At 47.6% G+C, this 13,079-nt stretch overlaps 1 protein-coding gene across 1 annotated transcript in view; it reads right to left on the bottom strand.

Moving 5' to 3' along the window:
• The window catches only part of TNRC6B (trinucleotide repeat containing adaptor 6B), a gene marked incomplete at its 3' end in the record, with an annotated part of 210,335 nt that overhangs the window by 140,572 nt on the left and 56,684 nt on the right, over nt 1-13,079 (bottom strand). The window contains exons 2-3 of the mRNA XM_084254515.1: nt 9,328-9,403; nt 3,480-3,568 (exon numbers count right to left, since the gene is read on the bottom strand). Coding sequence (XP_084110641.1) covers nt 3,480-3,524 — 45 coding nt within the window. The 5' untranslated portion in view covers nt 3,525-3,568; nt 9,328-9,403. The remainder of the gene's footprint in view (nt 1-3,479; nt 3,569-9,327; nt 9,404-13,079) is intronic.

Genomic DNA, 13,079 nt, shown 5'->3' on the forward strand with positions numbered 1-13,079 from the left:
TTCTAGTCCATTTCCTCTCTCACAGACACAGCAGAGACATCAAAAAAGCCCTGAATTGGTTCTTGGGAAAATATAAGGAAGTGTCGCTGTGCCTCCAAAGGATCTATGCAGGGGTTCCTGAAGTTGTACATTACCAATAACTGTCAACTTTTCTTACTGCAGTATTTACAAGAGAAGCTTTCACGACAACAGCAACCCTCAAGAGAGGGATTAGGTCGCACAGAATTGCATTCGAGTAACCATTCAGGGGAAAAAGCTAGTTCTAAATTAATGGGAAATTTAACATTCTTTTTCTTGTTTCTACTTAAAATGCCTGGAGTTCCAAGAATCAAAGCAAAGAAAGGCACAGTTCAGTCAGTCTGGGTGTCAGCACCTGCATGGCCCATGCTCAGCGAGAGATTGCAGGGGCGAGTGAGAAGGCAGAGGAGGAGGGAGAAAAGGAAGAATAAAATTGAGTGCGGAAAAACACTTGTGTTTAATTAATGAATTAATGTACAGCAATCCTTTGGAAGTCTTCTACTTTTTCTCTCTCTAGCAGAGAAACTAAACCTTCTAAACCCAGCCTTTCTCTAAACCAAACTGAACAAACACCTAAGAAAAAGCAATAGAAGACACTGCAGTTTCAAAGAACATTTCTTCAAGGAGAACACCAAAGTTCACTCTCCAAAGAGCCTTCCTTGAACAGCTTGCCTGGCTATGGGCACCCTTGACTTCCACTCCCACAACACTTACAAGGTGGTTTTATAAACCTTATTGGGGGCCTCCCTGGTGGCTCGGGGGTTAAAGACAGCCCTATCAAGCTATCACCAGTCCACTGCAGCAGGAGTTCGAGTTCATCCCTGGCCACTGGCCAGGGAGCAACCTACATGGCACAGCAGACCTCTCCTGTCTCGCCCGCTGCTCCCCTCAGCAGTGTTTTCAGTACATCTGCGTGTTCTGCTCCCCACTCTGTGGTGAATCCTCTCACCACCCCTCCCCTCTGGCCTGCACCCAAGTTCTACGCAAAAATAGTAAAAATAAAAACTTAAAAAAAATCTTATTGACCCTTGCACTTATTTATCAACTCTTCTGAGCATCGTCTCTCCAACTGCAATTCTATATTATTCCCCTTCCCAAGAAATCTACCTCGCCCATCATTTCAAGTTTTTCCTCATGTACTCTAACCTGTCCAAATAACTTCACTTTCAGAGGCAATATGAAGAAAAGCTGAACCTCATTTTCTTTCATTCCTGTGCCGAACTGCTCCACCACCAGACAGCAGTGAGGAGAGAAGGCCTTGGCCCTGGCAGCACTGAGGCCCGGGGGACGGCTCCAGCCCCCTGGTGCCTTCAGCCCTGAAGATCTGTCCATGCACATCCTCCTCGTTTCTTCCCCCTTTTCTCAAACACCACATGGGCCTCTTATGAAAGAAGCCATTCACTTGAGCTACGGCCTTCTCTCCTCCATTTACTGCACGTTTCCTTACACTGGCGGGTATGCCTTAACCACAACTTTCCCTTTTTTAGGGTTTCATTTCTCTAATCCATAAAAGTCAGTGTCTAACCCTGCTACTCTAAAGAAATGCTGCTGGAACTCTCCTAACCACCCGTGACAATGCAGGGACCTCTCTTCTTTCTCTGATAAACCTGCCCTTTTAAGATCTAACTTCAAAAAAAAAAAAAAAAAAAGAAGAAGAAGAAGAAGAAGAAACAAATGACACATTTGAACACCAGGGATAAACTCTCTTTTAAAAAATCTTATTGGTATGGAAGATTTCAAACGTATGCAAAGTAAAACTAAGGAACTCCCAGGCCCCCAACCAGCCATTCTGGTTCTTGGAGTCCAGCCATTCCAGTCCTATCTGACTATGCGCATTATAGTTTTTTCAGGTAAAATGTACCCAAAAAATTGTAACTTTCATGTGTCCCTTTTCAAGAACTGGATCTTAATAAAAGGAGATCTAGAAGCCTTTTCTTAATTGCCAACCTCCTCAGCTGTCCCTGCCACAGCACCTAGGACACCTTTCTCTTGAAATGTACCTCAGGGCACAAGCTCCTCTCAGTACCTGGCCCCTGGGAGGGAGCAGGGCAGTGGCTCTTAAATCAGGGAGTTCTCACACCCATGGCAGCGAGGGCTGATGGGGACTTGATGTCACGTTTCTGCTGTTTTGTTTTTTAAAGTAATTTACTGATGGAAATTCATGTAACATAAAATGAAGCATTTTAAGGTGAACCCGTTCAGAGTCACTTGATATATTCAGAATGTTGTACAAGTGTCAAATCCCTGTCACCATCTCACGTGGAAGCCCCTCCCCACGTCACAGTCACTCCTCCTCTGCTTCTGCAGGGGTCTGTGCTGTGTCTGTGGACTGACCTACTCTGCATTGTTCATTAAAGGGGATCACAGAACATGTGATTTCAGTGCCAGGCTTCATCTACTTAACATAATGTTCTTGCACCTTCTCTCCTGCTCTGGTGAAGGCACGAGCCCTCCCAGACAGTGCCCACAGCTCTGGTGCCCCTCCAGAGCCCAGGCAGCAGGTGATGTGCCAGCAGCTGCTCAGGGCACAGTGGGAAGAAGCACCAGAGGCTAACAGGGAAAGAGGGATGGGAAGGTGATACTGAAGGTCCCACAAGGAGATTCAGGACAAGGAGCGAGATCTAAAGAGATCCAAACACACAGATAACTATTATACACAGGGTTTGAATGGTAATATTCCTTCAAGCTTTAGCTTAAAACACCAAACAAATGATCATTAAAAATGGGTAACAGGGCCTCCCCTGGTGGCGCAGCGGCCTCGCGCTGGGTTGCGAGGCTACCAGCAGCCTCTGCAGCGCCGGTTTGATCCCCGGCCACTGGTGAGGGTCCCACCAAAAAAAAAAAAAAAAAAAAAGGGGTTACAGAACAATGTCTAAAAAATGATCAGTGAAGGCCCTGTGCAGTAGGAATCAGGGACAGGCTTTTACTTCTTACCTTAATCACTTCTGAAGTATTTTATTTTTCAGAATAAAGATATGTAACTTGCATAATAAAAACGTGAAAATATCAAGTGCTAGTATTCTAAAAATGAATCATAAAGTTCTCTATGAGTTCAGTATAACTGGTTTTCAATTTGTCATGTAGCACCCCCCAAAATGCATAGTAACAAGAAGAAAAAAATCTTCCCAATCTTAGAGGATGCTCTCATTTCAACCAATCTAATTTTTTTTTTCATTTTAGCAGTTTTTAACAAAAGTTGTATATGAGACTATTTTATTCCTGCATCTTCTCAATTGTTTCTTCCTTGTATTTGCCCTTTTCCTTTCCTACTTGGCGAGATTTGGCTTTGCGTTCTAGGAGCTTTTTGTGGTCTTCGTCCAGCTTTAGTCTAGTGATAACCACCTTACTGGGTCAACCAATCTAATTTTGAAATTCACCTAAAATAAAACACCCACTCTGCTTGCCCATCACCTTGTTGTTAAATTCCTACTCAAGTTGCTTGCACTCAGCAATTCACTGACCTTGGAACTGCTTTCTTCCGAAACTTCTCCCTCATTGGTTTGCATGGGTACAGACTGTGCAAAACGCTGCAGGAACACACAAATACTGCCTGGAAGAGATAAGAAGGAAGCAATATATGAGGAAGTCAGTGTAAACAATTGTTTTTTAGATTGAAATTCTGTCACCCAAATCCTGGATACTGTGAAGCAATGACCTTAAGTAACTGCGTGTGTGTACAGGTATATACACACACAGGTATACACAGGAGTATACACACACACCACAGGCAAGGGGGGGGAGTGGTAGGCAATTTTCCCTAGCCTAGGGAAGGATAGTTGGGAAAGGTTTAAAAGACATTGGTAAAGCAAACAGCTCTAGATTTTTCCTTTTTTTTATTTGACTTCTGGCAAAGGTGAGAGTGAAAACCCTCAGCAAGTCCCACAGCCCAGACACGGGCCCCTAGGGAGATACCCACCTGTGCAGGCAGAGGGCCAGCTGCAGAGTCGGGGCCTGGGGACCGGGACCAGGCCAGGCCACTGCAGCTGGCAGGGCTTCTTGGGTTTATAATTTATGTTCAACATTCTTGGTATTTTATAACTGAAGTTAAGGTTCATTACTTTTTATTTTTTTATATATATTTTTAAAGATTTATTTTTATTTATTTATACAAGCACTGGGTACAGTCAGAAGCATGGGAGGGTAAGAGAATTCACCAGAGCCAGAGCAGGGAGCAGAGCAGGCAGAAGGACCGAAGTACACTGCTGAGGGGAGCAGCAGGCAGCAGGAGAGGTCTGTGCGCCATGTGGGACCCTCCTCCGGTGGCCGGGAAGCAGCCGGGGATCGAACCGGCTGCGGGGCAGAGGCTGCGGGCAGCTTCGCAAACCAGTGCTCAACCGCTGTGCCACCGGGGAGGCCCTTCATTACTTTTTAAAGAAACTAAATGTCAGTTCATTCATTTTTATATGACAATAGGCTATTCACAGGACAAGACAATAAAAAGTAGTAATTTTTCTTATAAGAATAAAGTCAATAAAATGTTTGTTCAAGTTTTTAAGTGTTCCAAAAAAAAGCTAATGAAAGTTTATGCAACATTCACATTAATGAATTAAATATTAAATAACTATGTACTTACTGAGGAATAATTTTAAAACTGACACAAAACAGATCTCCATTATAATGCAGGCAACGTATTTCAAAGCCTTTCAAATACTTTAAAAGGTTCATAGCTACAAAATAGGAAATCTACTGGACATTTGGTTAAAGAACAATTTATCAAGAAATGAAACCAAGATGAGAAATCTACAAAGATGCTTGACAGTTATCTTCTCCGTGCAGAGGAATGTGCTCCTGAATGGACAGCCGGGGGGTGCTGAGCTGTGATGGTCCAGGCAGCTCAATAATGCGCCACCAGAGCCGAGGCCAAGGAAGCAGTTTCCTCACTTCTAGATGGGCAGGGGGCATCGAAGTATCTCCTGTGCTGCTCTAATGTGGATGCTGGGAAACTAATACCTGCTTATGTGAAATGTGAGTCTGGTACTGCGGAAGCTCTCTGAATGAGCCTCATTCATTCACTCCAGGTGAACAGACCTTGCCCATTGCTTCTAGAAAACAAATGGCTGATGCCCACAGCACGTGGCATGGGTTTTGCCTCTCATGGGTTTTGCCTCTAGCTGGTTTTGCCTCTCACCTGCTTATGACAGATGTGCAAAAGCAGAATTGCTCTTTCTATGAAAATTAAGTTAGAAGCACTAGAAAAACTCAGTAACCTATCTAGAAAGGATTGGTATGCAAATTGCTTCGTAGATATCTTTTCGTTCTCCTTCTACTTTGCTGCAACAGGACTACATCTCACAGATGATGCATCAGACACAGCTGCCCAGCAAGCGCCGTGCCAGGCCTGTCTGATTGTGCTGGAGTGAGGAAAGCTGCTCTCCTCTCCTGAGGCATGGCTCCTCCTGTCACCCCCACACACTCCACTCCAGGCAAAGTACAGGTCTTTTCTGAAGGTGAGTTTAGAAACAGAAACAAAAAACTCAGCCCCCTCCCTCTTCCTTTTGGAAGCCAGCTGCCCCAGGGGGCAAATGTTCTCCTCTGCTCCTACACCCACAAATGCACGTCCCTCTCCGTTACCTGGGACCAGTTAACTTTGTTGAGTTCTGGCTCCTGTTAAAAAGCTCACTTTCCGTAGGTGTGAGCCACACCTATTAGGAATAGAGATGACATTTTGGCTTCCCAAATGCCCTACTCTCTTATCCTAGTTCTCAACTGAACTCAGCCAAGGGGAAAGAGTGCTGTTTATTGGGTCTCTCAAGGACCCTGACATCTGACACATAAGACAAGACTGATGGCTACACAACATATATGATTTGGGAGACACAAATACACATGGAATTTCTAAGGCTTCTGCTAGGGCCAGGGCTTTGCCCTTGGCCTTTTCATCGAGAGGCAGTGTTCTGAGCTTACAGAGACATACATTAGGCCACCTAAGCCTGAACAGTTGTGTGCTGAGGCAGGACTAGAAGTTTATAAACCTGAGGCCACACTGCACTTTGCACTTAGGGATGATGGTGATAATGGCAACTTTATCTTCAAGTAAGTGGCTGTTTCCATAGGAAAGGCTTGGGGCTGTGCTGGTCCCAAAGGAAGTCAGTCAGTCACTGAGGTGGTGGTGATGGCACCAAGAGTTTATGTATTTTTTTTAATTATTAAAGGTTTTCCTTTTTAAATTTATTTATGCACACAAGAACTGGGTATAGGCCAGAGGTACTAGGGGTGAGAGGATTCACCAGAGACAGAGTGGGGCAAAGAACAGGTGGATCTACTGAAATATACTGCTGAGGGGAGCAGCGGGGAGACAGGAGAGGTCTGCTGCACCATGTGGGTCAGCAACCTGGCTGGGGATCGAACTAAGGCTCTCACAGTGACAGTGCTGAGACTTAACCCTTAGGCCACCAGAGCGGCCCCAAAAGCTTATGTAAATGTCCCTGTGCAGGTGGCCTCAGCACCTACTGGTCACTCTGGCCTAGCAAGCAGGTGCCGGTGTACTGGCCTCAGCACGAGAACAGGGCTCTAGTGGCTTGGGTGGCTTCACAGCACAGAGGCTGCTGCCCGACCTTGAATTATGCCGGCACAGTCTTTCCTAAGTAGGCCTGGCTGAGGTAGAGACTGGACTTTAGGGAAAAGAATCTTTCTTCACACAGCCTTCCAGACGTTAGTTAGTGGAACAATTATTTGCTGCATGTAAGCTGCAAGGCAGCTGAACTTCAAATAGCACATGCAATACAAAACCAGTGAAGTCTTAGGTCTGAACTGTTTGCGCTAGGCTTACATGGGCAATTCAAAGGGGGGATGGAAATGAAGACCCTACTTCACAGAAGGGAGGGAGGTAAGGAGGAAACCTACAGAGTCAGCCTGGTTACTGGGGCTACCACCACTACACATCACTCAGTTTTACAAAAAAGCAAGTGATGTTTCAAATACCGATCTTTAAAAGAGAAGACAGTGTGTACTGGTTGACATGGTAAAGGTGAATTCCAAGTTTAACTTCTTGCTGGAAGATTCTTCCAAATTAGATAGAAGAGGAACTGGCATCTTGGTGAGGCTTGGTAAGGCCAAGAGCCACCCCCCCACCCACCTTCTCGCTCCCTCAGATACCAGTACATCTGCTAAGTTCTGGGGTTCAGTGCTAGGAAGTCACGTTTTGGGAACATAACCCATGGGAAGAACTGTCTTTGGGCTGGAGGGAGGCTCACTCGCTGAGTGTGATGGCTGTGAGGGCACTGCTGAAATGACGCTTTTTTTTTAAAGAGGCATGTATTTTTATTTATTTATTTATTTGTTTGTTTGTTTGTTTATACAAGCACTGGGTACAGTCAGAAGCGCGGGAGGGTGAGGGAATTCACCAGAGCCAGAGCGGGGAGCAGAGCAGGCAGAAGGACCGAAGTGCACTGCTGAGGGGAGCAGCGGGCGGCAGGAGAGGTCTGCGCGCCATGTGGGACCCTCCTCTGGTGGCCGGGAAGCAGCTGGGGATTGAACCGGCACTGCAGAGGCCGCGGGGAGCCTTGCAACCCAGCGCTCAACCGCTGCGCCACCCGGGAGGCCCTGAAATGACGCTCTTTAGCCTTGGAATTCATATAATTTTTAGAATCTTCTGGGAAAAAAATCTGTTCTGTTGACCAAAGGGGAACAGGCATGCAGAGACAATCCATGTCAGGAAGGGGCAGACACACCCTAGCAACCTAGACTGCTTGAGAGAGACAAATGCTGGTGGGTGTTAAGGGAAGGAGATTTTCCCACTTCCTTCCACGCCGGGCCGTGTCAGTTTGTCTAACACTCCCCGACACTTCATCGCCCTCCCTGACTCAGGCTGCTGCTCAGGGCTGACCTGATTTGTCTGATCAGTGAGTCTGGGGGCGGCACTGGGCTTCCACAGCCTGGCTCCTTCTCTCCCTTTTCCCCTGGGGGCATCTATTCTGCGCTGTTCCTGTCGGGTCATACCTGATATGTGATAGGTATTCGATACATTTCTATGCAAAAATGACCGAATTAATCAATTTAGTTCTTTTTGTTGAAATTGCAACATATCGCAATTTAATAAAAACTTACTGGGTCCCGACACAGGACAGATGATGTGAGGATGATGTGGGGGGTGGTGCGGGGGGGGGGTGTGCAGTGAGCTTTGACTTTAAGGGAGCAGAATTATGATTCTTTGTCATTTATTACCTGTGTAATCTTAGGCAAGTGATTCCACTTTCTTTCTTTCTTTTCTTTTTTTAAAAGATTTTATTTATTTATTTTTAAGATTTATACAAGCACTGGGTACAGTCAGAAGCGCGGGAGGGTGAGAGAATCCACGAGAGCCAGAGCGGGGAGCAGAGCAGGCAGAAGGACCGAAGTACACTGCTGAGGGGAGCAGCGGGCGGCAGGAGAGGTCTGCGCGCCATGAGGGACCCTCCTCCGGTGGCCGAGGAGCAGCCGGGGATCGAACCAGCACCGCAGAGGCCGCGGGCAGCTTCGCAACCCAGCGCTCAACTGCTGCGCCACCGGGGAGGCCAAAATGATTCCACTTTCTAATCATTGTTCTCTTCATCCATAAACTAGTCAGGAGGAGGCGTGTTGAGGTGTAAACCTCAATGCGTGGAGAGCACCGGAGCAGCCAGGAAACAGAGAAACACTTCCACTCCTCCAAGAATGTCCAGACCAGCAGAAGAGGCAGATACAACCACTAGCTCTGGTGTGAAATAATGAAAGCTCTGTCACTGCTGCTGACTGCCCAGAACACAGACAACTAGGAAATCCTGCCGAGAGTCTGGGATGTGGGGAAAACAGGAAACACGCGAAGGAAGAGTAGGTAGGTAGTGGTGATCTTGCCCCCTCTTGCAGGCCCTACGCAAACAGGCACAAAGCAAGAAAAGAACTAGGTCTGGTGAGGCTTATGGAGGGAAATTCACAGAAAAAGCAGCCAGCAGTACTGAGAAGAATCAGGGTTCTGGAAGGGCTGGCAGGAGGGCTGTGCAGCAACCAGGAGTCCCAGCAGCTGTAAGAGCTGACCCTGGTAATGTGCCGCAAACCAGCGTGAGGGCCTGGGGCGGGGACGCTGGGAATACACTCACGCAAAACTGTGGAATTGCAAAATGCCAAGAACCAATCCCAGCAAGATGGGACGAGGCACCCAGTGTCAGTGTCAACCCGAAAACAAGGGACCCACGACAACAGGGATGTGAGGCCCTGCTGTGACGGCCACGTTCAACACCCACTGACGAGAACGTGGAAAGCAGCAGTGACGTTGGAGTGTATTTTCCTTCGTTCAAGATGAAGATTCTCCTATATCATTCCCAACACACAATGGATACCACTTTAAAAACTTACCTTTGACAGTATCCCAGGGGCAACACCAGCCCGTGAAGGTGAGTCTAGGTTACATTCAGTGCAAAAAACCAAAACCCTGGAAAGAGAGGAAAATCACAGTGAGCCGCACGTTTGCAGCAAGGGCCACAGGACATGACTCAGGCAGCCCAGCACATACCCAGGCCTCTCCATCCACCAGCCACTGATCCGTGGCCTGTGGCCTGGCCTCCCCAGCCTCAGCTTCCTCATTCAATGTGGGAACAGTAACAGCATCTTTCTTTGTTGTAAGTTCAGGTAAATATGTGTAAGACACTCAGTACAGGGCAGGACGCCAGGCACATGCTCAGTCAAGGTAAGGGGTTATTAAGGGTGAGGACTAAAATACTTTCTGAAGAAACAAGAAGACTTGCATTGAACCTGTATTATTTATCTTATTTGTTCTACCAGAAAGCTACCAAATTTTCATCTTCTCTATTTGACATAGACATAAGGGCGTCTCACCATTGCTTCAGAGTCAACATGTCCCCAAAAGCGCTCTTCGTCCCCTGCCCGTGCCTGAGTCTCCTGCCTCCACAGCCTCTATCAAGGGCACCACACTCCACCCAGGTGCTTGGGTTAGAGCCTCAGATTCATCCTGGATTTCTCAGTCCACCCAGTCCTCTCATAGTCCATCAGCAACTGTCCTTTCTGCTTTCATGATATGGATTCACCCATAATTTTTCATCACCATTAGATCCACCCATAATTCTTCATTCTCATAGCCATCTCCATTTCTTGCTGAAGGAAGCCTCTTAGCTGGTCTCCCTGGGCCTACTTTTGCTTCTCCCTAATCCATTCCCAAAGAATGGCTGGAATGGCCTGGTCAAAATCAAATTGGATCACAGTAAGTTACTAACAAATGGCATAAAGATTTATTTCACAGTGATTGATTCATGGGATCATCTATCTATCTATCTGTAGTTATACACAAAGAGACGTATATATAGATATATATATGTGAACATATTTGAAATCACAGATATTTATAGTCAACATTTAGTAACACTAGGCCAGTCCCTCCATTTCACAATGGCAGGAATAAACGCCAAGGATAGCTTGCTTTCTGTGTGTGTGAAAGTGGTGTAAACAATGCCAGACAGCCCAGGAGAGACTGAGAAAGCCCGTCACTATTTGGAAGTGGGCCTCTTCGTTACACAATCACGTTATGGGCTCTGTCCAAGCAGGCACGTTCCACGCCCCGAGGCTACCGCTGAACGTGACTGTGTTGGTCCCACACTGCGTCCTGGTGTTCAAGGTGCTGCTTCAGTTAGTCTCGAAAGCACCTTGCCACCCTCTTATCTGTCATCACCTCTGCTTTAGAGGATTTTTAAAGTGCTTGAATAAATAAATCTCACATGAGGTGATGCCGTGATGGACACCAGTGGTATTTTCGTTACCATTTCTACCTCCCACTATACACATCTAGTATTTTTCTAAGAAGCAAAACTGACCTTTGATTATATCACTGCCTGAAGTCAGTCAGTCACTACCCATTACCTTTTTTTTTTAAAGATTTATTTTATTTATTTATACAAGCATTGGGTACAGTCAGAAGCGCGGGAGGGTGAGAGAATTCACCAGAGCCAGAGCAGGGAGCAGAGCAGGCAGAAGGACCGAAGTACACTGCTGAGGGGAGCAGCGGGCGGCAGGAGAGGTCTGCGCGCCATGTGGGACCCTCCTCCGGTGGCCGGGGAGCAGCCAGGGATCGAACTGGTGCTGCAGAGGCCGCGGGCAGTTTCGCAACCCAGCGCTCAACCGCTGCGCCACCGGGGAGGCCCACTACCCATTACCTTTAGGCTAAAAATCTGGATTCCTCTCGCCCCGTCACTACTTCACACCTGATTGGTATGGCCTGCGCCTGGTCTCCTGGCTCATTGCACCCAGGAATATCTACACGGGCCCCTGCCCAATTCCCTTCCTCTTCTGTGACCTGCCTCAGATGCCAGCTGCCTCCCTGGCACCTCCCTGGACCAGTGCTCCTTCTCCGGGACTCCCTTGCCCCTGCTTGCCTCCAGGTCTGTCTTTTTCACCAGCTGGAGCTCCTGGGGAATGGGAAGCTCTATGTCTTGCGCGTCTCTGAAGATGGCCTCAGGAGGAGTCCAGGGGCCCAGCAGAACTGAATCCTGATGCCAGCCTGGGAGCGCATCCTCCCTCGAGGCTGGAGGGGCTGCCTCTCCAGGATGGGACTGGGCCTCACAGTAGACGCGAACTATATGGCTAAGTATGACCTCAGCGGCCAGAAAAGGACTGAGCTCTGTAATTTTTTAGTCAACCACATACTGACTAGATAATAACATGGGTTAATTTTCAGTTCTCTGTTCTGCTTCACTCCTGTCGCAGCTAAAACATAACTTCTCCAGGCTGCTTGTCAGCCCACGTCACACAGCACCTTTGGTATGGCCGGTCAGCATGCCCCTCCTCAGCATAGGGTGCAGGGGCCAGCTTGGCGGCTGCCACCACCCAGTGAGAGGAAGGGAGCTGAAGACAGGGGAGGCGGGCACAGAACCCGGGCAGGCTTCCAAGAACTCTTGAAACCAGTTTTTAAAGAACAGCTTCATTACTTTCTCTGCAGGACTGTGAAGCTCTGCATCAGAGATGCTCGTTCTCAGCAGAAATGTAAAATTTAATTCTCAAATCAACTTTGTGATGATCTGGTAGAAGGTATCTCCAGCACATTTTCTTCTGAGATATGCATAATGGCAGATCCCTTGAAAGCATCATTTTGAAATGTTCAGAATACCCAGGATCCCCACCAGCTAGTGGCTCAGCGCTGCTGGCACAGCCTCTGCACGACCCCACTTGCTGTTCTCTCCTGAGTAACCAGACAGGTCTTGAAATGCACATGGGTGTAAAGCTTCAGCCCCTGGGACTAAGCATCCCGAGGCCCCACAGAACTGCAAGTGGACATCAAGGATTCCCCAAAGCCAGCACCCAACTCAGCTCACAGGATAGACTCAGAACTCAGTCTTCCCTGGGAAACATGGTAAGCTGAAGGCAGCACATACTCAATTGACTGTATTTACTTAAGAATATCATCAAGTTTGATATTCAAACCTGATTATTGAGCATGTTTCCTATAATTCTCATTTTTAAAAGTCCAAGTGGTGTGGGGCTAGGCCCCTGACTGTGTCTCTGCCCTCCCCTCTCCCCAACCTGCTCTGCCCGGGACTCGGCACTCTTACCAGTTTGCTGCCAGCAAGTCTTAGGATACAGACAATTAAGAAAATACTATAAACGTTTAACTGAGTCACAGACAACAGTGGAAACCCTGACTACCTCACTGGCAACTGGCCTAACTTCAAGCAAGACGTCCGGAAGAGGCATCTTAAGTGAAGCAGCAGATGTGAGGCGGCTGGGAGGGTCTTCCCAGGAAGCGAGCAGAGGCCAGGAGCCCCGCAGTAGATCAGGGGGTCCCAGAGAACCCTGTAAGTGGGGCACCCAGCCCACGTGGGAAAGAAGGGGCCTTTTAAGGAAGTAATACAAAGAGCGTCCAAAGGCTGAGGCGCACAGGTGGAGGTGGCTCCGCCCGGGGCAGAAAGGCTATTTAGCCACCAACACGCGTCACTGCTGTTCCCAATCTGAGAAGCAGTGTGACGTCACTTCTCCCTCAGTTCAACTCTTTGGAAATTTCATAAAAATGTTCGCACCTGCATGTTCCTAAAAACAACCCGTTAATCTTAAAAACTCCCCTCGCTTCTGTGCCTTCCCTCCCCTCTTTCCTCTCTGTCTTCTTA

This window comes from Talpa europaea, assembly GCF_964194135.1.
Source record: "Talpa europaea genome assembly, chromosome: 15".
NCBI lineage: Eukaryota > Metazoa > Chordata > Mammalia > Eulipotyphla > Talpidae > Talpa > Talpa europaea.